The sequence below is a fragment of the Sebastes fasciatus genome, chromosome 8 (assembly GCF_043250625.1).
Source record: "Sebastes fasciatus isolate fSebFas1 chromosome 8, fSebFas1.pri, whole genome shotgun sequence".
Classification (NCBI taxonomy): domain Eukaryota; kingdom Metazoa; phylum Chordata; class Actinopteri; order Perciformes; family Sebastidae; genus Sebastes; species Sebastes fasciatus.
The window spans coordinates 31,222,872-31,246,082 of NC_133802.1; the positions used below are offsets into that span (position 1 = coordinate 31,222,872).

At 41.1% G+C, this 23,211-nt stretch overlaps 2 protein-coding genes across 8 annotated transcripts in view; one reads left to right on the forward strand and one right to left on the reverse strand.

The window, feature by feature from the left end:
- noc2l (NOC2-like nucleolar associated transcriptional repressor) overlaps positions 1–23,211 on the reverse strand; it is a 97,522-nt gene that overhangs the window by 26,874 nt on the left and 47,437 nt on the right. The window lies entirely within an intron of this gene.
- On the forward strand, positions 503–22,800 carry klhl17 (kelch-like family member 17). Of its 7 annotated transcripts, none has more exons than XM_074645031.1 (12): positions 503–702; positions 5,237–5,501; positions 7,205–7,350; positions 7,446–7,667; positions 11,891–12,007; positions 13,299–13,530; positions 14,817–14,961; positions 15,331–15,498; positions 16,783–16,871; positions 17,035–17,108; positions 17,239–17,420; positions 20,391–22,800. In XM_074645031.1, exons 2-12 carry the CDS (start codon positions 5,288–5,290, stop codon positions 20,617–20,619), a joined length of 1,818 nt encoding a protein of 605 aa, XP_074501132.1. In that variant the 5' UTR covers positions 503–702; positions 5,237–5,287; the 3' UTR covers positions 20,620–22,800. The 7 variants fall into 7 exon arrangements, with proteins under 7 accessions (XP_074501132.1, XP_074501135.1, XP_074501138.1 ...); XM_074645034.1 differs by having other exon boundaries at positions 504–702; positions 7,229–7,350; XM_074645037.1 differs by having other exon boundaries at positions 505–702; positions 7,229–7,350; positions 13,299–13,512.

Genomic DNA, 23,211 nt, shown 5'->3' on the forward strand with positions numbered 1-23,211 from the left:
TGACAATTTATTTTTCTTATGCTTTTCATTGTATGTAAATACTACTTCTTTCTGTCCATTTGTCAGAATCAGAATCAGAATCAGAAAGGTGTTTATTGCCAGGTGTAAGAGGTATACACTAGGAATTTGCTTTGGTTTTGTTGGTGCAAGTTAAACAGTATAATAACAAAAGAATAGATAAAAAACGTTAGAATAAAATAAGAATAAAAAAATTGAATTTCTACCAATATACAATATACAAAATAAGCTATAAACAAAAATAAACATGATATAAACAGATGTTTGCCAGTGTTGGTATGATCATTATTTTTCTTTATTTTTCATTTTATTTTTTTGTATTCTACATGTTCGAAATACAATTTGAAATGAAAAAAAATGAAATGAAAATGAAAGCATAATAATGTGGCATTATTAACACTTAATCGACCTTTAATGTATTTATTTAAAAAAAAAAAAAAAGTCGGCGAGCACGGGAACCTCGATAAATCCCTGTCAAACCTGTGCCTACAAGAGCCAGCAGTGTTTTGGTGTTTTGGTGTTTTGGTGCTGCACGTGAGTTTAAATGAAATGATCGGCTGTATTCACGAGATACAGACAGCAGATAAAGAGGTTTTTCTTTTTAGTTTATAGCCCGTTTAAGCCACAAAGCTGGGCAAGCTGACGAACAGGAAGAAATCTCTGCTGTCAGACCGACGGCTGCTGGTGAGTGTTGCTTTTAAATCCTTCCGTCTCTCAGAGCTAACCCGGTTAGCTCATACATAAACTATGACTTAAAAAGACGCTACTTTTATTTTATTTTAATAGTAGAATGATAAATGCACAGTTTTTAATACAATTATCACCTTCAGGAATATTATAAATCTGTTCATAAAGCGCTGCAGGGAGGACGGATTTCTGTAGGGCAACCCGGAAGTTAGCATCGCTCTGGTTTTGGGATTATAACAGAAAATAAAACTCTGTTGTGAAACACACGTCTGTAAAATAATCTCCACAAATTAACACAACTGTTTTGATTCTTGAAATGTTAAATGCAACCGACTAGAGGTAAAAAGTTAACGTTAGGCTATAAAGAACTACAAAACGGTCGCATGAACGCGAGTAAACAACGAGGCGTGATGACGTTATGTAGTTTTTTAGCCACTTGTTAGCAACTGTCTTTTTAAGACACATTAAGGCTTCACAGTGGGGTATTTATTGGTGCAGAAACTCAATTTCACAAATCTATCAGAAAGAACACTGTTCACATGTTACTAACTAAATATCTAAAATTCCCCATAACTACTATACCCCAAAGCAAAAGAAATCCATTTTAAAATATTAAACAGTGTACCCATCCAGGGATTTGTTGCGACAACGATTTGGAATTGAAACCAATAACTGTGTATTTTGTGAAGATACTGAAACTTCTGATCATTTATTTTTTCATTGTATGTATTCTGGAGCTTTATAGCTTCAGATATACATGACTGACTTTTCCCTAAAGTTCTCATCTGGAAAACTTCTCTCAAAAGGACATTGTTTATGGTGTTTATGGACTTGTCATGGACAATAACAAAGATGACTTTCTGGTGGATAAATTTTATTTGCACAAATCCGAGTATATGAAAGTGAAACCTATAGGTTTAATGTGTTTCATTCTGAGTTTCTTTCTTACATAAAAGCCCTTAAAGTCATGAAAAACAAAAATGCTTTGAAACTTCTTATTATAATAGAAGAATATTAATTACAGGTACAGCCCTATAGCCCTTAAAGGTCCCATATAATAAAAAAGTGAGATTTTAATTTTTTTTATTATAAAGCAGGCTTAAGTCCTAATATAAATACTGTGAAAGTATCGAAACACTCAATCCACAGAGAAATACACACAGTCCGTATTCAGAAACTCTGCATTTGAAACAAGCTGTCAGGATTTCTGTCCATTTGTGATGTCACAAATACACAATATTTAGACCCTTGACACAATTTTAAACGTAAACATTGTAAATGTGTCCCAGTTTATTACTGGTTGCAGTGTATGTGAACGTCATCAGATGACAGGAAGTACACATGGACCCAAACTGTTGCCTAGCAATGCAATTCTGTTGCAATTCCGTCAAAATGCGCTAAAACGGAGTGTTTCAGACAGAGGGTGAATACAGGCATATTCAGGCTGACAGTATGAGGAAAAAAAAGCTTTTTTTGAACATTACAGCATGTTAACATGTTCTAGTAGAAACACAAAATACAAGTATGAATCTGAAAATGAGCACGATATCGGACCTTTAATTTAATTTATTATTATTTTCATGTATAATTTTACATATTTTATCTCTTCTTGCTCTGCATGCACCTTATCCTTTTACTCTAATGCAATGATCTATGAGACATGTTGTTTGTAAATTTGAATTTGTTCAATTAAAAAAAAAAAAAAAAAAAACTCCTAATGAACATATGTGTTGTTAGCTGTATGTTTGATTTGGTGACCGGGCTAACCGAGGCGAGGGGCGGGTGTTCGGACTCTGACCAATCATGGCGCTTCTAAGTCAAACCCCTCCCTTCACACTCGCTTAGATTAATACATCGAACGCACTTCCGGACTCTGACCAGACAAAAGGAGGCGCTTAAGGTCGTCCGTGTTTTGTCAAATAATAAACATTATAAACGTTTGACATTTGCGCTTAACAAATATAATTCAGTGTATTTATAACGTTAAACTATCGTCCCACGTTATAAAATCTAAAACAGCATAAACAGCCATGCTATTTTCATATTTCCACCTCCTTCATTTCCAGCTCCACCTTAAATAAAAACCATGTCAGCTTTCATGCAGCTTTTTTTTTTTTTTTTTTGCATTGACGTCAGCTGCATCCAGCAAGAAACACACAGAGGCTTTCTTCATATTTCCTATGCATTGAGTCAGAATATGGACAGATAGTCCAGACACACTGGTGCCAATTTTTAAATGCAATCTGACTGCGACAGCTGCTGATTTATATCTCCCATCACTGTGAGGAAGAAGCGACACTGCGTCCTAAAGGATAACCGCAACAACAACCACCACTGGTAAAAGAAATGACACATTCATTCTCTCAACCCCTTATTGCTGCTGCTGCTGGTGCTGCAGCAGCTGTGATTCAAAATAGATGGGAGTGGGGGTTGGGGGTTTCTTCAAAAGCACATAAGGAGGCTGATATATGAATAGAAACATCCTTCTGGTTTGCAAAAGGGATTACAGTGCAAACAGCAAGATTGTGCATGTTTATATCAAGGAGTCTTTGCAAAGGTTTAAAGAGCCTGGGATGAACAGGACAAGTGCTTTTACTCTGTTAGTTCTCAACCTCCCTGTGTCTCCTCCATGTCTCAGTTTGCAACATCCTGTAAAGGGAATTACAGTGCAAACAGCAAGATTGTGCATGTTTATTTTATATCAAGGTGTCTTTGCCAAGAGCCTGGGATGATGAACAGGACAAGTGCTTTTACTCTGTTAGTTGTCTGCCTCAACCTCCCTGTGTCTCCATGTCTCAGTTTGCAGCATTGTCTCATGTTATTCCCCTGGGCATGTGAGAGCAGATTGTTCCCCTCTCACACAGAGGAACATGGTTGGTGGGTGTTTTTGTGGTCCTTTGTGTTTTGGAAAAATGGGACCTGGGAGCTAGTCGCCAGGCAGCTGTGGGGTGACATTTGAGATGGTCCTCCTCCTCGGTGGGGACAGTGTAGTTAGTTGAAAGAGTGCCTCTGAGCAGATGACAACATAATTATGATGCATTTATATACTCAATAGAGAAAGAGAGAGACATGTGAAACTCAACTTTATCAGAATATGTTGTTGAGTTTCAGCCTTGAAACTGAAACTGATCAATATTCTTCATTGATGAGACTAATAAGTTTGTGTTATTGTTACCCTCAAACATGAATAATGAATTTAAAATGAAAATTAAAGCATAGGGCTGTCCTGAATAACATTTTGTTTTGGGCTTCGAAGCTTCGGTGAGAAATATTCGAAGCTTCGCGGCGCGACGTTTCAGTGCCCGAGACGGCGCCGCTGCCGCACAACTGCACACAACAAACAGCGATATCCATCTGAGAATAATTATTAATAATAATGTTGAATATGTAAGGGATAATGTACAGAGAGCCGGTCATTGTTGTGAAAGAATCCCCGGAGCGGAGGGGTCTCTCGTCGCCCTGAAAGGGATTCTTTTACAACAATGACCCGCTAACTGTACATTATCCCGCTTATTACACGGCTACTTATTGAAGAAATCAGTATTTTGAAACAAAAACGGTCCGCCGGAGTCCGACATCAGAACTGCGCCCATAGCAACGGTCTGCTATACATAGCAACGGTCTGTTATAAAGAAATAACAGACCGTAGAACGCCCTGATTGACCAATCAGAATCGAGTATTCAACACAGCCGTGTATTAACAATAATGAATAATAATCGTTCCTTATTTCATGGGCTAATAATGTGGAAACCCTCCATCATACCTGGCTTTATACCTTTCAAACCACTTATCTTCTACTCATGTGCCCCCATTTCTCCACCGTTGTGATGCATCGCAGCATCAAATTCAGTATATTTGAGTGTAAATATTCTCTTCCTGAAGTCTGTGTTGTTTCTAATTTAGCTCCAGTCCGGTTTACCTCATCCGGTAGTTCGCCTTAGTGCATCCTAAATATTCATCAGACAACAACTTCTAAGCTGCACGGTGACGACGGTTATGCAACGCTCTGAAGTGCGTTCTCCATCCGAGAGCAGGGCGGACGAGAGTACAGAGGAAAAGGCTAACTCGGGCTACATCCTCCTCTCCTCCCTCCCTACCTACCTGAGGCTGCAGCTGGGGTGAGGTGGTGGTGGGGGAGGGGGGCAATTAAACTCACTAGACAGGAGTCAAGACTGTCCAACAGATGAGAAGCCAGTTCCAATTTAAGTCATAATGTCCGTCTCTTGACTCTCTATTGTCATTATGCGATTTAATCAGTCATGACACTGAATGTCAAATAATCAGGCCGTCCAACCTACTACTCTTTGTTATTGTACTGAGATTTCCGTCATGCTGGTAGGCTTCCTGTCATCGCTGTCAGGATGGGTACTATAACAGAAACAGCAGGTACAATGATCGCTCAGGACACCTGTCATAACACCTGCCTCCCAGCAGATCAACTGAGCTCTCGCAGGTGCAACAAAAAAGTCATTTTTATAAGTTAAAGACATCGTTAGTTATTAACTGACTTGTTTTCTGCATGTTTTTCAGTTGCCCAGAGTGCGGCCCAGGCACGAGCCCGCGACCGCCACATCAGGCACCATGATGGAGGGGGGCATGCAGCTGCTCAACCGCGACGGCCACAGCATCTCGCACAACTCGAAGCGCCACTACCACGACTCCTTCGTGTCCATGAACAGGATGCGACAGCGCGGCCTGTTGTGCGACATCGTGCTCCATGTCTCCAACAAAGAAATCAAGGCGCACAAAGTGGTGCTGGCGTCCTGCAGCCCCTACTTCCACGCCATGTTTACCAGTAAGTTCAGTCCACATTGTCCAACTGTGCCTGTCTTTGCTTTGCTGTTTGCTTTTTGAAACTCGTGAGCTTGTGTTTACAACATGGGAAGTCGTGTACATGATATGTGTGGCGTTCAAGTGGTTAAGTTGTTAGAACACCACTGCTAAGCAAGTCTAGAAGCCACAGAGCCTAACAATTTAGCAAGCTAGCAAGTGGGTAACATAATGCAGGAAATGCAAAGGCATAATAAAAGATGAGGCCGTTGGGAATATCAACATTTTCCAGACTTATTACAATATACAACTAAAATTACAATATATTCATTTATTATATGCCGTAAAAATGAACTTCCATGGCCTCTACCATTTCAGACAACGTCAACAAACACGTCACAACTCGTGAACAAGAGGGGGGCGTTCATATGGACTCTTCTCGTGAACACGGCAAATGCGAGCCCATTTTGAAGGCACCATTTATCCCTGAAATCCACAAAGCCCAGCATATTGCATGCACACTTTAAGCCCTGACATCATCAAACTGTGCATCATTTTTGCTCAGAGTTTGATGAAAACAAACAACAACTCGCGTGTGCAGTGAATGCCATCGCATCCCTTCAGCATCATCGCTTCCTTCCCCCGCTTCCTGTCTGGGGCACAGGTGGTCAGACAAGGTGTGTGTGCGAGTCTCACATTTCCGCCCGACGCTCAACCTTTGTGAGAGCACAATGTGTCTCCAGACGGTCAGTTGTCTGGCCTTCAGACTCAGCTGCTTGGCTTCCCTCTCGGCTGACCCTGGTCACTAATTGGCTCATTTTAACGGAATCTGCAGATCTGTCGTGGTCATCCAAACAGCAGAATCACAGCTCTCTTGCAGGTATTGTGTACGTGATGATAAACATGGGATTTTTAGGTTGTAGCGGGCTCAGTTTTAAAGCTAGAGTGAAGATACTGGTATCATATGAAACTACAAAACCTAATGAATTTTGCGAGGAAAAACTGTCATGGCCATTTTCAAAGGGGTCCCTTGACCTCTGACCTCCAGATATGTGAATGTAAATGGGTTCTCTGGGTACCCACGAGTCTCCCCTTTACAGACATGCCCACTTTATGATAATCACATGCAGTTTGGGGTCAAGTCATAGTCAAGTCAGCACACTGACACACTAACAGCTGTCGTTGCCTGTTAGGCTGCAGTTTGCCATGTTATGATTTGAGCATATCTTTTTATGCTAAATGCAGTACCTGTGAGGGTTTCTGGACAATATGTGTCATTGTTTTGTGTTAACTGATTTACAATCATAAATATATACATACATTTGCATAAAGCAGCATATTTGTCCTCTCCCATGTTGATAAGAGTATTAAATACTTGACGAATCTCCCTTTAAGGTGCATTTGAACAAATACAAAATGTGAGATTAATTATTATTAAATATTTGAATCTATTGATAGCCTTACTTCTAAGTAATAAGAGATTTGACAGTTAATGTGCAGCCTCCTCCTGACACAGAGTTCTGCAGGAACACCCACGTTGAGCAAGTCTGTGTAGAGATTCAAGAATTTAGCTCCACAACAGATTAAATGGACAGGAACAGATGAACTTTTGACTTTTGGCAGCATCGCTGTATACATTAGGAACTGCCATGTGTCAGCATGATTGAACAGGGAGGCAATTATATCAGCCGGAGTTTTTCTGGTTATAACTCAGGAAATATTTAACAGCGCTCGTTGTGTGCGGTCACGCAGATGAGATGTCGGAGAGCCGGCAGACCCACGTGACCCTTCATGACATCGACTGTCAGGCCTTGGAGCAGCTGGTCCAGTACGCCTACACAGCGGAGATTGTGGTCGGGGAAGGCAACGTGCAGGTAAGGGGCAAAATATTTCAGATTTATAGACAAGGAATGTTAATTTGACCCCATTCATCAAGTGTATGTCCACCTGTAATTTGCGCTCTTCCTAGACGTTGCTCCCAGCAGCCAGCCTGCTGCAGCTCAACGGGGTGCGGGACGCCTGCTGTAAGTTCCTCCTCAGCCAGCTAGACCCCTCCAACTGCCTGGGTATCCGAGGCTTCGCCGACACGCACTCCTGCAGCGACCTGCTTAAGTCGGCCAACAAGTATGTCCTGCAGCACTTTGTGGAGGTGTCCAAGACGGAGGAGTTCATGCTGCTGCCGCTGAAATCGGTAGGGGGCTATGCTTTTTTTTTTTTTCCTGTCTCCTGCTGTGTTTTCCGCTAACTGATGCTTTTAAAGGACGCTGTTTAAACGGTGGCATATTCATAGTGGGAAACAGTTGTTGGTAGATCTGTCTGCTGGTAATTGCTTCCTCAGTTTTTCATTTGCTTATTATGAGATTTATCAGCGTTGTTATATTCAGTCACCATGGGGAACAAGGTAGGGTGCAACTAATTATTATTTTCATTGTCGATTAATCTGTTAATTTTTTTCTCGATTAATCGATTAGTTGTTTGGTCTATAAAATGGTGAAAAATGTCGATCAGTGTTTCCCAAAGTCCAAGATGACGTCCTCAAATGTCTTGTTTTGTCCAAAGATATTCAGTTTACTGTCATAGAGGAGTAAAGAAAGCAGAAAATATTCACATTTAAGATGCTGGAATCGGAGAACTTTCTTTTCTTAAAAAAAAAATACTCAAATCGATTATCAAAATAGTTGACGATTATTTTAATAGTTGACAACTAATTGATTAATCGTTGCAGCTCTTGAACATGGGTGTAAAAGTAAAATACTCCTGATCAGGCCAAGTCGCTGTTTACTTTGAGACAACTGGTGGAAGTCACATTACTTTAAACTATCATTCATTATGAATACATGACAGACAATTATTGACTTTTGGGTTCACAATTTGCTGTTCATTACACTTCAATGGCTCAACTTGATTAATCCACCCAATTTCTTAGAAAAATGCCAAAGAAAACATCATAAGTAAACATAAAGTAACACGAAGAAGCAGTTGTTTTAGTTCCTGCATGCTGTTTATCACCCTTTCCTCACGAATATGAGCATCTCTGCCTGTGTATGTTTTTCCCAGTAGAGGCTCCTCAAGGGAAGTGGCCACAAGCATGCCGTTGTGTTTTTAACATTCATTAGGACGACCTCTCTTCTTCCTCAGATAGCTGCATCAATCATTGTCTCTTGTGGTTTTGTCAGTCCACTGTGCCGCCACTTTCTCTGGCACGTCAACTTAGCCAGACTATTCATCAGCAGTGGCAGCGCAGTGGCTCCGGTCCTGGAAGTGGTAATTAGGCAAAGCCAGTGACATTTTCCACAGCTGCTGCGCTGTTTTTGTTTTTTTGTGTATATTATTTTTAATGACAAATTTTGATGACGACATATAAACCAAACAGAAATCAAAACCCAACCCAACACCCGGGGAGGAGTAGTACAAATAACTAAGAGAAAATTATCCAAACCGCGCGTCAAGGTAAAAAGAAATGTGATTGTTAAATGCAAACTGTTCATAATGGGAGTATTCAAAAACAGAACAGAGAAAAGGAAAACAAAACAATCAATATATGAATACAAATGCTGTCAAACTGAGTCCAAATGTTGTAGAAATGGGCCCCAAGATTCTTCCCATTTATGTTGAGATTTTAAATTGTTAGTTCGCAATTTTCTTACTTCTCTGATGTAACAACGAGGGTTTCATTTTTGGTTTACTCTGACCATTTTCAGCCAAGGTTTTTAGAAATTTAGGTAATATTCAGGCTTTCTAATTCAGTATTCGCCATCAAGCGGTGCTGCTGTGGTTAGAAGGTATACCCACTTCTTTTTCTGGATGTTTACAGTATATCCAACTATGAGACAAAAAGCCACTGGAATATATAGGATTGTATACCTCCTTCCTCCTCAGTAACCTACCTAGTAATACATCCAGCTCACCGACGACAACCACACCACTGCTAATTGTTTACGTGAATATTCCTGAATAGCCAAAAAGCACTGAAATTTCACGTAAACATGATGTTAAAATGCACATTTTATAACACTATTGTTTTTGTTTTTAATCTTTTGTTGCTTCCTATATTTTTTTTAAAATTAGCCTCGAGTTATCAGCAGGTGATCCGTTCCTCCAGTCAGGTGTAGGAGGGGTTTGTCTGAATGCATCATTTCTAATATGAACTGGTGTCTGTTTCAAACAAATGCCTCGTTCAGCCTCGCCAGGTGGCAATGACTTAAAGTTGCAGTGAAAAGAAGCATCACTGTCCTATTACTATCTCGCCTCTCTAAGGAACAAACCCCACTGCACTAAAGAGATTGCGCTTCACTCTCTCCGTCTGTGGCCTTCAAAGCCCTGAGTCTATGTGGGCAGCCCTGTCCATTAAAACAGTGAAAGTTAAGCTGCATAAAGGCAGATTAAAAATAGACCGTTTTCTTTTCTTTGTTTCTCTCTATTTCCTTTGGCTCACCATCCCGTTCCGTCTGCAGCTGCTCTGTTCTGTGTGTCCGTCATAAATCTGCATCAGATCTGGATTCATGTACTGGCTGCTCTGAAGGACTCTGATCTCACTGAGCTGTGAAATATGCCCCATATTTCTTCCCATGTCCTGTGAAGGAAGTGGCAAGGCATGGCAGAGTTGTGACTAGTCTGCTGCTTCGCTGATGTAGCGTCACATGCATGACATTATAAAGACAACGAAGGATTGGATGCATCCTAATTACTGTGTGTAAAGACATCTTGACACAGCCATTCACACATCCCTCATTCCCGCTGCCATACTACACGGACACTTAATACACTCGTTAATGTGATGCAGTGTGCACATGCAGAGGTAAGGGAGACTGCAGGGCGGGGCAGTAGCAGCAGTAGCAGCAGTAGCAGTATTTCTCTGTGTGACTGTGGATTAGTGCAGGCTGTTCCTGGGAGGCTGATAACTGTTGCCCTGATCTGGCCGGCAAGACAGCTGCAGCAGCTGGCTTCTCTGGCCCCACCCAGCCCCGCCAGCTCTGGGCTGATCTGGGAACAGTGCCAGCCAGCCACTCAGACTGCAGCACTCGTTGTGCCACACACACACACACGCACACACACACACACACACACACACATAGTGGTAATTTAAATATATCACAGCACTACTACACACAGATGCTGACCTTAATAAAAAACACAAATATTTGTGTGTGAATGTTAAAATGGCGCCTGAACTGATTGCTTTATATTGAGTTGAGTGATGTTGTTTGATGAGTCAGACAAAACAGAGCGCTGTCCAACCCTTTAAATATCAGTCTGGATTAAGATACGTCGGCATAATTAATAGAATATTAATATTAATCACGATTTTAGCTTCCCACAATTAAATGAACTTGACCGACTGCGATATTGACGTTTAAAATGCACGGTCCGCTCATAGAAAACTCTGCTGCATAAATCAAGCGCTTCCTAAACTAACAGCCAACCACCAGTGGGCGATCCAGATGTTTTAGCTTCACTTTTGGGGAAAGATATTATCTATACAACCAATGTGTTTATGATTAAATTGAGAGCATAACATTGTTTATCTAGCCTCTTAATGTTGCTAATTTTGCTCTCAAAGTGCACCAGATTGATGCATTTAACTTTAAAATGTAGCTAGCAAGAAAAAAATAAGGTGAATATTCCTCTATTTTTTCATATTGCAGAAAAAAAATATCGCAATGTCAGTTTTTCCAACATCATGCAGTCCTAATTTGCACATTATCAGCAATGTAGCACAGCATGGAAGTGAAAGCAGTGCTATGTTTATTTTAATGTGAAAGTGCAATAAGAAAATATGTTGTCGTTAAAACCAATGAATAATCGTGATTCTCAATATAGATCAAAACAATCGTGATTATCATTTTGGCCATAATCGTGCAGCCCTAGATTAAGTACAACAAATCAAAGGAGAGAGAAGAGAGGCAACAGTTCAGCAGACGAACTGGGCGTTCCAGTAGCCATACTACCATACTGTTTAGGTCGCATTTTGCAGTATGCAAGCCAGCATGCTTTTCTGGCTATTCTGACCCACAATCCTCTGCACAGCAGATATATGAGCAAGAGGGTCAAGACGTAATGTTATCATGACGTTGAACAGTATGTCCCAATTGTATGCATACTACATGCAACAGTACGTACTTTGTAAGGGCAACTGCAGCATGTGCTACTGTAAAAGTAAAAATATGCAATTTGGAACGGAGGCAAAGTGAGGTACAATGTGCAGGAACGGTCTTTCTCTTTGCCAACGCAATTTACTTCCTGTGTCGACATGTTTTTGTTCAGGGAGCTTTTAATGCTTCTTCTACAAGTGCTTTTCTGGTGGTCACGGTTGAATCAAAGTTTAAAACTGTTTGAGTTTGAATTTGAGGAAGTTGCTCTTGTAAATGATGATATGAAATGTCTCTGCCTATCTGCTCTGTCGGGTCCAACCAGGTGCTGGATTTGATCTCCAGCGACAACCTCAACGTGCCATCTGAAGAGGAAGTGTACCGCGCCGTGTTGAGCTGGGTGAAACATGACATAGACGGACGCAGGCAACATGTACCTTGGGTACGACTTTCTTAACTTATCTTATTTCTCAACACATAACGGGCCTCGTGCAAGAACATTCTTGTATTCTTGTCTTAACTTTCTCTTACATTTTTTCGTACCGCGGGCCCGTACGGGTGCGCCACGTCGGTTTCAGTTAATGTTCCTAACTTCAGATAATTGTGTAAATGACCTGCGTGAACATGGTGAATAGGGCTGTGTATTGGCAATAATCTGGCGATACGATACGTATCATGATACAGGGGTTACGATTCAATATATTGCGATTTTTAAAATCTATTTTTGGAAAACTGTCATAGTTTAAAGAACACACCACCATATGCATAAAATCTGAGTAAAGAAAAGTTGATTTTTATGCAATCAGAACAGTAGGATCTGCATTTGCATTCATCCCTGTAACATCCAACATCATAGCACTACTTTGAGAGGACACATACACTGAGAGGACGCATCTCTTTGCCAGTGAAATAAAGTATTGACGGAGTTCATCTTTGCATGCAAACTACTAATTAAAAATTGATAGTGTTTTTGAGAATCGATACAGTATCACAAAACATAATATTGCGATATTCGATATTTTTTATATTTTCTTACACCCGTAATGATGAATGCCACCTGTGCGTAAATGAACGAACGTACATGAGAATTGTGAATTAGCGTAATTAATACTGCAATGATACCATATAAGGCTACAGTACGTGTCCTGCCCCATTCATCTGTTTTTGCCAATATATCAGCACGTTGTCTTCCAAAAGAAGTAAACCAGTCATGACACTTCCTGTTGACCTTATTATATACTGAGACAAATTAACCTTCAATTAGTGCACAACTTAAGTCGTTTTGCAGTTTGAGCCGTTCATATTGATATTGTAGTGTTATACAACAGCATCAATGGCTAATTTAAACTAATGATGATATCGTTGGGCGATATGAATACATTTAGTATTATATTATAATTCAAATTGCAGAGTCAAACAGGATAATGTCAACCTAATTATGAAGTGTAATTTATATAGGACTTTCAAACTCAAAATTGCTTCAATGTAATGAAATATACAATCCATCAAATTGCACCACTCGTAAATTGTGTTCGTACCTAAGAGAAAATTCAAAATACGAGAAGATTGGTGAATGTGTTAAGTTCTCCTAAATCACTCATACAAGCCACTTAAGAACAAATCTGTTCGTACGAGGGGTTCTTGCACGAGGCCCAATGTTTTTTTAGTTTGACTTTAAAAAAAACACTCTCGTGACCCTAACTCCCCACCCACCATCTCTCCGCCTCCGTTAGCTGATGAAGTGCGTGCGGCTGCCGCTGCTGAGGCGAGACTTTCTGATGAGCAACGTGGACACGGAGCTGCTGGTGCGGCACCACTCGGAGTGCAAGGACCTCCTGATCGAGGCTCTCAAGTACCACCTGATGCCCGAGCAGAGGGGAGTCCTCAGCAACAGCCGGACGCGCCCGCGACGCTGTGAGGGCGCCAGCCCCGTGCTCTTCGCCGTTGGTCAGTGTGCCCCTGAAGGTACCCATTAGGGTACACTTAGGCCACACTTCAATTAACTTTAGCTTTTGACGTCACTGCAAACATCTGCATTTCTACAGCTGGGAGATAAAAATACTGACATCATTTAGGGCTGTCAAAGTTAACGCGATAACGTCTTAATGCAAATTAGTTTTAACGCCACTAATTTCTCTAACACATTAACGTTAGGTTGTAGCGGGCTCAGTTTTAAAGCTACAGTGAAGATACTGGTATCATATTAAACTAGAAAAACTAATGAAAAACTGTCATGGGCATTTTCAAAGGGGTCCCCTTGACCTCTGACCTCCAGATATGTGAATGAAAATGTGTTCTCTGGGTACCCACGAGTCTCCCCTTTACAGACATGCCCACTTTATGATAATCACATGCAGTTTGGGGCAAGTCATAGTCAAGTCAGCACACTGACACACTGACAGCTGTTGTTGCCTGTTGGGCTGCAGTTTGCCATGTTATGATTTGAGCATATTTTTTATGCTAAATGCAGTACCTGTGAGGGTTTCTGGACAATATTTGTCATTGTTAGTTGATTTCCAATAATAAATATATACATACATTTGCATAAAGAAAACATATTTGTCCACTCCCATGTTGATAAGAGTATTAAACACTTGACAAATCTCCCTTAAAGGTACATTTTGAACGATTAATCACGATTAACTATGGACAATCATGCGATTAATCGCGATTAAATATTTTAATCAATTGACAGCCCTAATATAATTATATGAGACGAGATATTGTCTGCATTTGTCTTGCATTCAGTAAAGTGAAACATTTGTTTGAACTCCTGCTTGGACTGTTAAAGCTGAATGAAATTAACAATGAATGCCACTTCCTGGATTTCTATTTGATCCAGATCAGTATTGGTTTCTTTTATTTAGATATCATATAACTCTCCTTTAGTTTTGTATAGTTTAAAATAAAATATTGTGATATGTAATTTAGTTAATGTTTTGTTGCTAATGCCTTGCACGGCTCCACATCTCTAAACTAAACCATATAAATACAACTACAGGTCGTTGTTTGGTCTTAAACCTAAAAACTAAGCCATTAGTGAAGACTGTAACTGGATCCCGCACTGATTCCAGGAGTGAACCCGGCAACTTGGAAAAATTCCTCTGAAACCCTGGCCAAAACCACCGTGTTCTTTTATAATATTAGATTTTCATATTTACTTTACAGTTTGACGTCAAAGCATTTTTCTCACCATATTGTGTGTTTGTGTGTGTGTGTGTGTGTGTGTGTGTGTGTGTGTGTGTGTGCAGGTGGCGGCAGCCTGTTTGCCATCCACGGAGACTGCGAGGCGTACGACACTAGGACTGATCGCTGGCACATGGTGGCGTCCATGTCCACTCGGCGGGCACGGGTGGGCGTGGCGGCCATCGGGAACAGACTTTATGCCGTTGGAGGGTGAGCGATGAGAACTATAGAGTTGACCTTTGATGCAAAACTAGTTGACCCACCATCTCGTCTCTTACTCAATCACTACGTTGTATGATGTGAACTTAACCTGACTTTTATAAAGAGGGAACTCTGGCAGGCGGAATATGTGGACGATTTACATAAAGTAAAATAATCCTGAGGGATGGTTATGCAAAAAATAACGGCTTCATCCCTGTGCCCCTGATGAGCTGTTAAGAGCTTCCCTGTAATGTAAATGTATGTAAAAGGCCTCTTTAACTTAACTCTTTTACTGTTGCCATTTATTGCATTTTTTTTCAGAGGTAATTGAATCATCAAAAAGCCTTTTTTGATTAATCTATATCCACGTCTCCTCAGGTACGATGGCACCTCAGACCTCGCAACCGTGGAGTCCTACGACCCTATCACTAACTCCTGGCAACCGGAGGTTTCCATGGGGACACGGCGGAGCTGTTTGGGTGTAGCGGTCCTGCATGGCCTGCTATATGCTGCTGGAGGTTATGATGGAGCTTCCTGCCTCAATAGGTACGCACAGACTAACTGTTGGTGACGAATGCTGAACATCCTGATACTCAGATCAGATACTTTTAAGCTTCATTTACTACATTGTTGTATCTTATTGCTGCTTTTTTGTTTGTCATGATGCTGTTTTCTAGGCCAAAGCTGTGTCTCAATCCGGATAGTTCCGTTAGTACACTGTGCACACTATGTACTTACTTGTGTAGGGCATGAATTTCGACAGGGTACTGTTGTCTCAAATCGCACACGACTGTTGTGCACTCACTGGAAACTCGGTAAATCCGCTTGTGATTGTCAGCCACGGACATCACGCCGTATCGGCAGAAATTCAATTCAGAAGGATAAATGAACCCAATAATGGCTTCTATCCGACTACAGTACAGTGGTACATAGTGAAAAAAAACACATGTATAACTTAAATTTATATAGTTTAGTGTTCACCATTAAAATCGCAACTGCTGCAGCTTCCTCGCCCGCCATTTTCACAAGTTTGAAATAGGCTGGTGGCCTCTCCCCTTCCGTTACGTAGCAAAGAAGGCGACCGTTGAGGGTGAGAAATGTCCAGCGTTCCACACTCAACGTTTTGACTGTTTTGAGTACAACATCCGGGTACATACAGAGCACTGCATTCTGCCATACTTCTCAGTGTGAACGCACTTCTGCACTCAAAATAGTAAGTGTAAGTACGCAAATTGAGACACAGCATCGGTCTAGTGCGACCAGGTGTCCCACTTTACGAGGGACTGCACAGCATTTTTATCCCTTGTCCCACATATTGGGACGATGTCACACAGTTTTATTAGCTCTAGTTTTCAAGAGTCAAACCACTGCAGGACAGACGCTTTTCTAAAATCTGGCTTTTATCCAATTGGCTGTGAAGAAAGCAGGGAAGGCTGTCATCATGGCACTGTGTTTACTGTCAATCAAACTGCGCACACGTGGGTCAAGTGCATGTGCAACATTTCACCGTCTTCGCTACGTTACGCCCGACGGGGAAACATTGCGTGTCACCGCAAAAGTCACAAGCTGTGCAGATTTAGGCGGAATATGATGGAAACTACCACAAAGAAAAGGAAGAGCAGCTACAACAAAGACTGTGAAACTACTTATAAGTGGGTGGGTGAAGGTGGAGGGCGATTCTCAAGAGGTTTTTGCAGAAACGTGCGGCTCAAAAACAGATGTGCCGATCTACGGATGCATTCGGGCAAAGCATAGAGACGTTTATCTAAATAGGGCGGCCTCTCAGTGTCACTACAGCGAATACAAGTAAGTCTTGTTCTCCTCTTTCAGTGCAGAGCGTTACGACCCTCTGACCAGTACATGGACCTCGATTGCTGCCATGAGCACCCGTAGGAGATACGTCCGGGTAGCAACTCTGGGTAGGAACTTGCCAGTAATCCTAATATCATGAACATGCTGTTCTACTGTGTGTTTATGTTTCACTGTCTGCATTTTAATGTCTGATATCAAGAGGGAGTTACTACCTTGGTATTCGACTGCTAATATTTACATTCTGAGCGTTTACTCCCTTTTCCCTTCCAGATGGCAGCTTGTATGCAGTGGGAGGTTATGACAGCTCCTCACATCTCGCAACAGTGGAGAAATATGACCCGCAGGTAAACGGCATGCTGTTCAGTTTATCATCAAAGTGTCTGTTGCCGGGATCGACTTGAATGTGGAGACAAAACACTACGGATGTGTCTGTGAACATGTGACCGACGCTCAGTGTCTTGCTGTAATGAACAGAGCAACACGTGGACAGCGATCGCCAACATGCTGAGTCGGCGCAGCAGTGCCGGGGTGGCCGTGCTGGACGGCATGCTGTATGTCGCCGGGGGCAACGACGGCACCAGCTGCCTGAACTCTGTGGAGCGGTTCAACCCCAAGGCCAACACCTGGGAGGGAGTGGCCGCTATGAACATACGAAGGTTAGCCTGCACCCAGCACTCATATTAATAACAGGGTGATTATATTAAACGAAAACTGGAACTAAAATGAAAATAAGCAGTGAAAGCAAACCTAAACTAAATAAAAACTATATCCTTTAAGAAAAACTAAACTGAAACGATATTGCCAGTTTATAAAACTAATGAAAATAAAATAAAAAGGAACTTAAATTCATTTTAGTTTTAGTTTTTTAACTACATCACTACCGAAAAAGGAGACCGTAGGAATTTCTGTCAAATCTCGTGACACTGAAGCACAGAAATTGAACGGACTTGACCTTCCGGGAGATGGCGCTTTGCCGCAAAAAGTAGCACAAAGGCCTTTACACACCGGAACCGGTTGAGTTGCACCTTTATTTATAAAACAACCACACGGAGGCTCCATAGTCCGAACAGGACGGCAAACTTTATTACTCCTTTCAACCTTGACAAAGGCAGCGCAGACCAGATCCACTACTTCCATTCTTACCTTTCACAATAAAGGCTCTAGACATATAATAATAGATATATATTTTTGTGTTGCTTATTCGTCACGCCCCAGGTGTGTAACGGCCTGCAAACATTAAACATTATGGCCATTCCTACACAGTTCTCCAACCATGTATTTTGTAAGTATTCATAGCTACTTCTGAGACATTATAGCTGGCCCTAACAAAAACACACTAAAACTAAATATATAAAATCTAAACCTTTCTGGAAAAACTGAAACTGCAAAAACTAAAATTAAATTGGAAAGTCAAAACTAAAATAAAAGAATGTCTTTCAAAACAGTCATAGTATGATTAGGAAAGAAGTGAAATCAGCTCTACCAACCGTGAACAATGTGGCGAATACAAAATATGTAACTGTCGTAAGTCACTTTAAACATGAGAGAGTAAAACTGTATCGGAAACACAAGCTCTGCAGAGATAAATGTTTGACCTGGAAGATCAGAGACGAGAGCCACCAGAGCAAGAGAGGAAGCATCCTGCAGCCAAATGTATTTCTTACTATAATATCACAAAGCTAGAGATGCCGTTTACTAAGTTTAAATACCTAAGAAAATGAGCAGGCCCCATTTCAGTACCACATACGTGAAATATGTTCGTAGCTATACCTACAAAAAGTAATGCGCTGTAATTTGTATAAATCCCACAAAATCAATTTGTATGTAATCCACGTAATCGTGAAGTATAAAAAGCAACAAACGCAGCGTACGGTTAAAAAACATCAGACTTTCGCCCAGGAGACTGATGTTTGTGACCTGTATGAAACCAGAAGTCAATGTTGATTTATTTGTCACGTAACATCCGTAATTAAATTACGCCACTTCGGGAGTAATTTTAACCAAAACCACCATATTTTCCTAAACCTAACTAAGTAGTTTTGTTGCCTAAAACTAGGCTGTTTCCTGTGAAGACGGAAGTTTATTTTGAAAAAGACAGGAGCAGAAATTGACACGTGCGTCACGTATTTGTGGACATTCGTAGGAAAACGCACGGAAAAACATTTCGTAAGATATCATACCAACAGTTGTATGAGGATACGTTTTACAGTTACATTACTCATTTCAAGACTGCTTTATTTTGATCAGTAAAAAGATACTGTAGAGTAGAGAGAGAGAGAGAGAGGGAGAGGGAAAAGACGGGAGAGGAGACGACATTATGACAAAGGACCTGGGATGGATCCAGGGAATGTAATTAGATGAGACACACCGTAGCCAACTGATCCACCGGGAGGACCCGGTTCTACTATTCCAACGGCGCAGGTTCAGCTCACAGTAATGAAATAATGAAATGCATTGGCCTCAAATGCACTTAACATTTTTGTTAAGGCCTCCTAGCTTCCTTTTAGGCTTCTTAACTTAGCCATCCTGTTTTGTGAAAACACTGTGGTAGCCCCTAGTTTTGCCTTAAACTAAGTAGAAGATAAAATCTCTTTTGAAAGAACAAACCTGTCTGTATGGAGTTCGTCAATCGGGAACCCCTGCTGCGATTATTTTTGCTCTGTGGAAAGTCTTTACTCTTGAAGGCGTAGGATTTGGGGCATTTGGATGTCTTTCTTACTGCCTAAATCTTCTCAAGGCATAAACATCAAGTGACCTATTTTTAGTCGGCTCTTTCTGATTTCTTAGGAGATAAAACTTGTCCTGTGGGTGATTATCAAAGCAGGCGAGCATGCACACACTCGCAGCATTGTATCGATACAAGATCGGCATCAGAGAGGGAGAATTAGAGATGTAGCCGTCTTGGATTTGAGGACGCATCAGCAGATTCGCTTGTTCCCCTGGGCCCTAAACGCACAGTCGGTGTACTGTGGGAGCAGGGAAACCTGACAACAGTTGACTACGCAGCCCCATGAATAACCCATGTGTTAATCAGCTGTGTGGCTTTGAGTGCTTTTCTTATCCAGTTGCTGAGAGGCTCCATTTACACGGTCCAAAACATCACACTGTATTGACCACTAATCTATCACTGTCTATCGCCAATGTGAAAATACTGTAGAATAATCATCTTGGCCAAAATACTTTCACTATATCATCGTGATAATGTCTGGAACTTGTGAAAATGAACACTCAAAACATTTTTCGGACTAAATCAAATTTGATGGCAGAAAAAGATCTGTTGTCTCTTTTTATTGCGCCAACAAACCGTTAAAGCTGCAGTAGGCAGAATATGTTTGGTATCATTGGGCTACAATTTTGGCACTTTTTAAAATTTTGTGTGGCACAGAAGGAACTCACCATTGTTTTCATTATTAGTTACATTATTATTTACTATTAGCACAATTTTTAAATTAAAATATATCACTTATTGTCCCATCTAGAGCTGTTGCAATAACCGCAATATTGCAATACCACGCTATTGGCAAGCCAGCCGCAGGGGATGGAAAGCAACCGCTATGTTATAAATATGGCGGTACAATACAAGTAGAATTTATTTACTAAATTAGATTTATTTTCTCTCCGTCCAGGAGCACCCATGACCTGGTGGCGATGGACGGCTGGTTATACGCAGTTGGAGGCAACGACGGCAGCTCCAGTCTCAACTCCATCGAGAAGTACAACCCGCGCAGCAACAAATGGGTGGCGGCATCCTGCATGTTTACGCGGCGCAGCAGCGTCGGCGTGGCCGTGTTGGAGCTGCTGAACTTCCCGCCGCCCTCCTCACCCACCCTCTCGGTTTCCTCCACAAGCCTTTGACACGGGGTCACCGCTTGGCTGACCTCAGCCTCTGCTGCTACGGCCCAGGCTGGCTCTGGGAAGAGACGCAACTGCTCGGTTTGAGGAGGACGGGAGGAGGACAGGTAAAAGGGTGGAGGTGGGAGAAGAGAAGGAAGGAATGTGTGGATAAGGCTCCTGGCTTCGTTAATATACAGTACCCTTCAGAATTAGTGGCACTCTTGGTTTAAAAAAAAAAAAAGTAAAACATAATGTAAAAATTGAGGCAAGTAAAAAAAAAAGTTGTTAATGTGCAGCACCCTGTAATCTCTAAAGACATGTTCCACACCAACTATAAATCACAAGAACCACATGATTCCCACCAAGATTCTTTTTCAATTTTAGGGTCAAACCAATCTGGCCTTTACCAAGTTTGCCATTAATCCTGGACTGCACTGTATCTGGTCTGGATGCCTTTAAACGCCGCTGTACAGCTCTACCAGCTCCCACTCTCTTCAAGAATACAAAGATGTTCCCGGATGTGTTAACAACGACCGATCTTTCCTCGAGCTCCTCTATCCCCCCTCCCCCACCGCTCCAGTGTTTGACACACTCATCGTGAAACGTGGTGGACACTTAATTCTGTCATGTGCGATGTAAATGTTTTTGGTTTGATGTTGTCGTCCTCTGCAATATTTTTTCTTTTGATGTCAGGATTTTTTGCAATAATGTACAAAAAAACACCCGAATGATTTTACTTTTGGAATGTAGCTTTTGACTGGGTATACCGTGCATGTTTACGTATTGGCATTGACTCCCAACAGGAGGATAAAATGTTGTAGTGCTGCTATGCCACGCTAGGTGGCAGTAACAGGCAATGTTATAAACCCTTCCCACACTGCAAAGACAGCATGGACACAGAGAGAAGTGAGGCCCTCAGAACTGTATACGAGTTTAGATCTTTTTTTTTTTATATAAACACAGAGAGAAGAATTATGTTGAACTATATGTATTTATAAAAATGATAATATATTCTGTTTTAAAGATGCTTAGAGAAGGAAACAGATCAGAACCTATGCCTATTTAAGAGTGTTTTTAATATATTTATTCAGGTGTGTGATGTGCATATTGTCAATAGAAATGACAAAGAGAATGTCTAAGTGTGAGAGAGGTTTGGTTTGTGTGCATTTGGAGTTGGTTAAGAGAGATTGTTGCATTTTGATATGCAGCATTTCATTTACATTTCTTAATGTTTCTTCACTGCCACGAGCATGATCTCACATGAAACCTTATGTCCGCTACATTTGTGCAAAAGGCTTTTAGATGCTCGCAAACATATTGACCAGTCAAAGAAGAGGCCTCTATATTGTCTTAAATCCTACACGTGTCAATTATTTTTAAGGATAAAATCCTTGGGACACAGTTAAAGATGACATTAAAGTTTACCTACTGTATACCAACACTTGACACTAATATGAGTAACGCTGTTGACACTTGGTGCTGTCATATTTCCTTCCATACATAATCAAGTGTGGTGTCTTGTTATATTACCTCATTGTTGAAATGGATCCAACTCTGTTGCAACAAAGTTGAACTAGAGAAACAACTGTATAATTAACTACAAATACACTGGCTATAGCATGTGTAGTAGGTGACTCGAGAGTGTCACCGCTGAACTTGCATTGTCTAAAATAAATGGATTACTTTGAGTCTTCTTGACTCAGTTGATACCCGGGTTCAGTTCAGATCATGTGTAGCGCAGTGATACTATTCCAAACTTCTGAGAAGTTGCCTTTTTTTTTTTTTCTTCCTTTTTTTTTGAAGGATTTTGTTGATCCGGTTCCGTTTATCTATAACTACCTTTCATTTTGTTCGAGCGGACCCAGTAGAATAGGGGCTGTGATGGTCTTATGGAGATGCTGTTATTCCGTGAAGTCGCTGTGAGTAAGGGCCAGACTTTTTAAGAGAAAGGCGCACAAAAACCACATAAGACTTTGGCCTCCATTCTGCTGATCGAAACTGTAAATACAAAATCCATTTGTGCAATTTCAAAGTGACTAGCTTTTTTTTTTTTTGTTCAATGTGGTGATAATTGTTAATTTATTATATGTTTGTTATTTATGAGGAACTTTAAAATATTGAATTTTGCACTATTGCGAAATGGAGCAATACACTGTAAAAAAAAAAAAAAAAAAAAAAATGAAATAAAGATGTTTTCAGATGTGATAACTGCCTTGACGAGTTTGAACACATGTACACGCGCTGGGTGGGACACGAAATGTAAAACCTATCCTGCAGGTTTTATGCCTGCATCTGCAAAAGCGTCTCACTGTGCTCACTATAAGTCACTCTGATCAGAGAAGCAGCTAAATGCCCAATGAAAACACACACAAACACATTTAATGTTGTGTTGCTAGCACTGTTTGTTGCTAGGCTCGCTATACACTGTTGCTTGGTACCTTCCCAACATACTCCTCTTTCATAGTGATCCAAGCAGACAGCTGAACACTCTCACTTTACCCTTCTTGACCTCAGTCACATGGCATTCACACCTGTGGCTGCCTCTGCACACACTCTAACCTATCAACTCCCACTCTCCCCCAACACATAGAAACACAGGCCAAATATACACAA

What these genes read in the sequence shown, in the direction of transcription:
- klhl17 (XM_074645031.1), top strand. Translation starts at nt 5,288, where the DNA reads ATGATGGAGGGGGGCATGCAGCTGCTCAACCGCGACGGCCACAGCATC. An exon ending in AGACTTTATGCCGTTGGAGG is followed by an intron (nt 14,962 to 15,330) that starts GTGAGCGATGAG and finishes ACGTCTCCTCAG; the next exon opens with GTACGATGGCACCTCAGACC. An exon ending in GCCGCTATGAACATACGAAG is followed by an intron (nt 17,421 to 20,390) that starts GTTAGCCTGCAC and finishes CTCTCCGTCCAG; the next exon opens with GAGCACCCATGACCTGGTGG.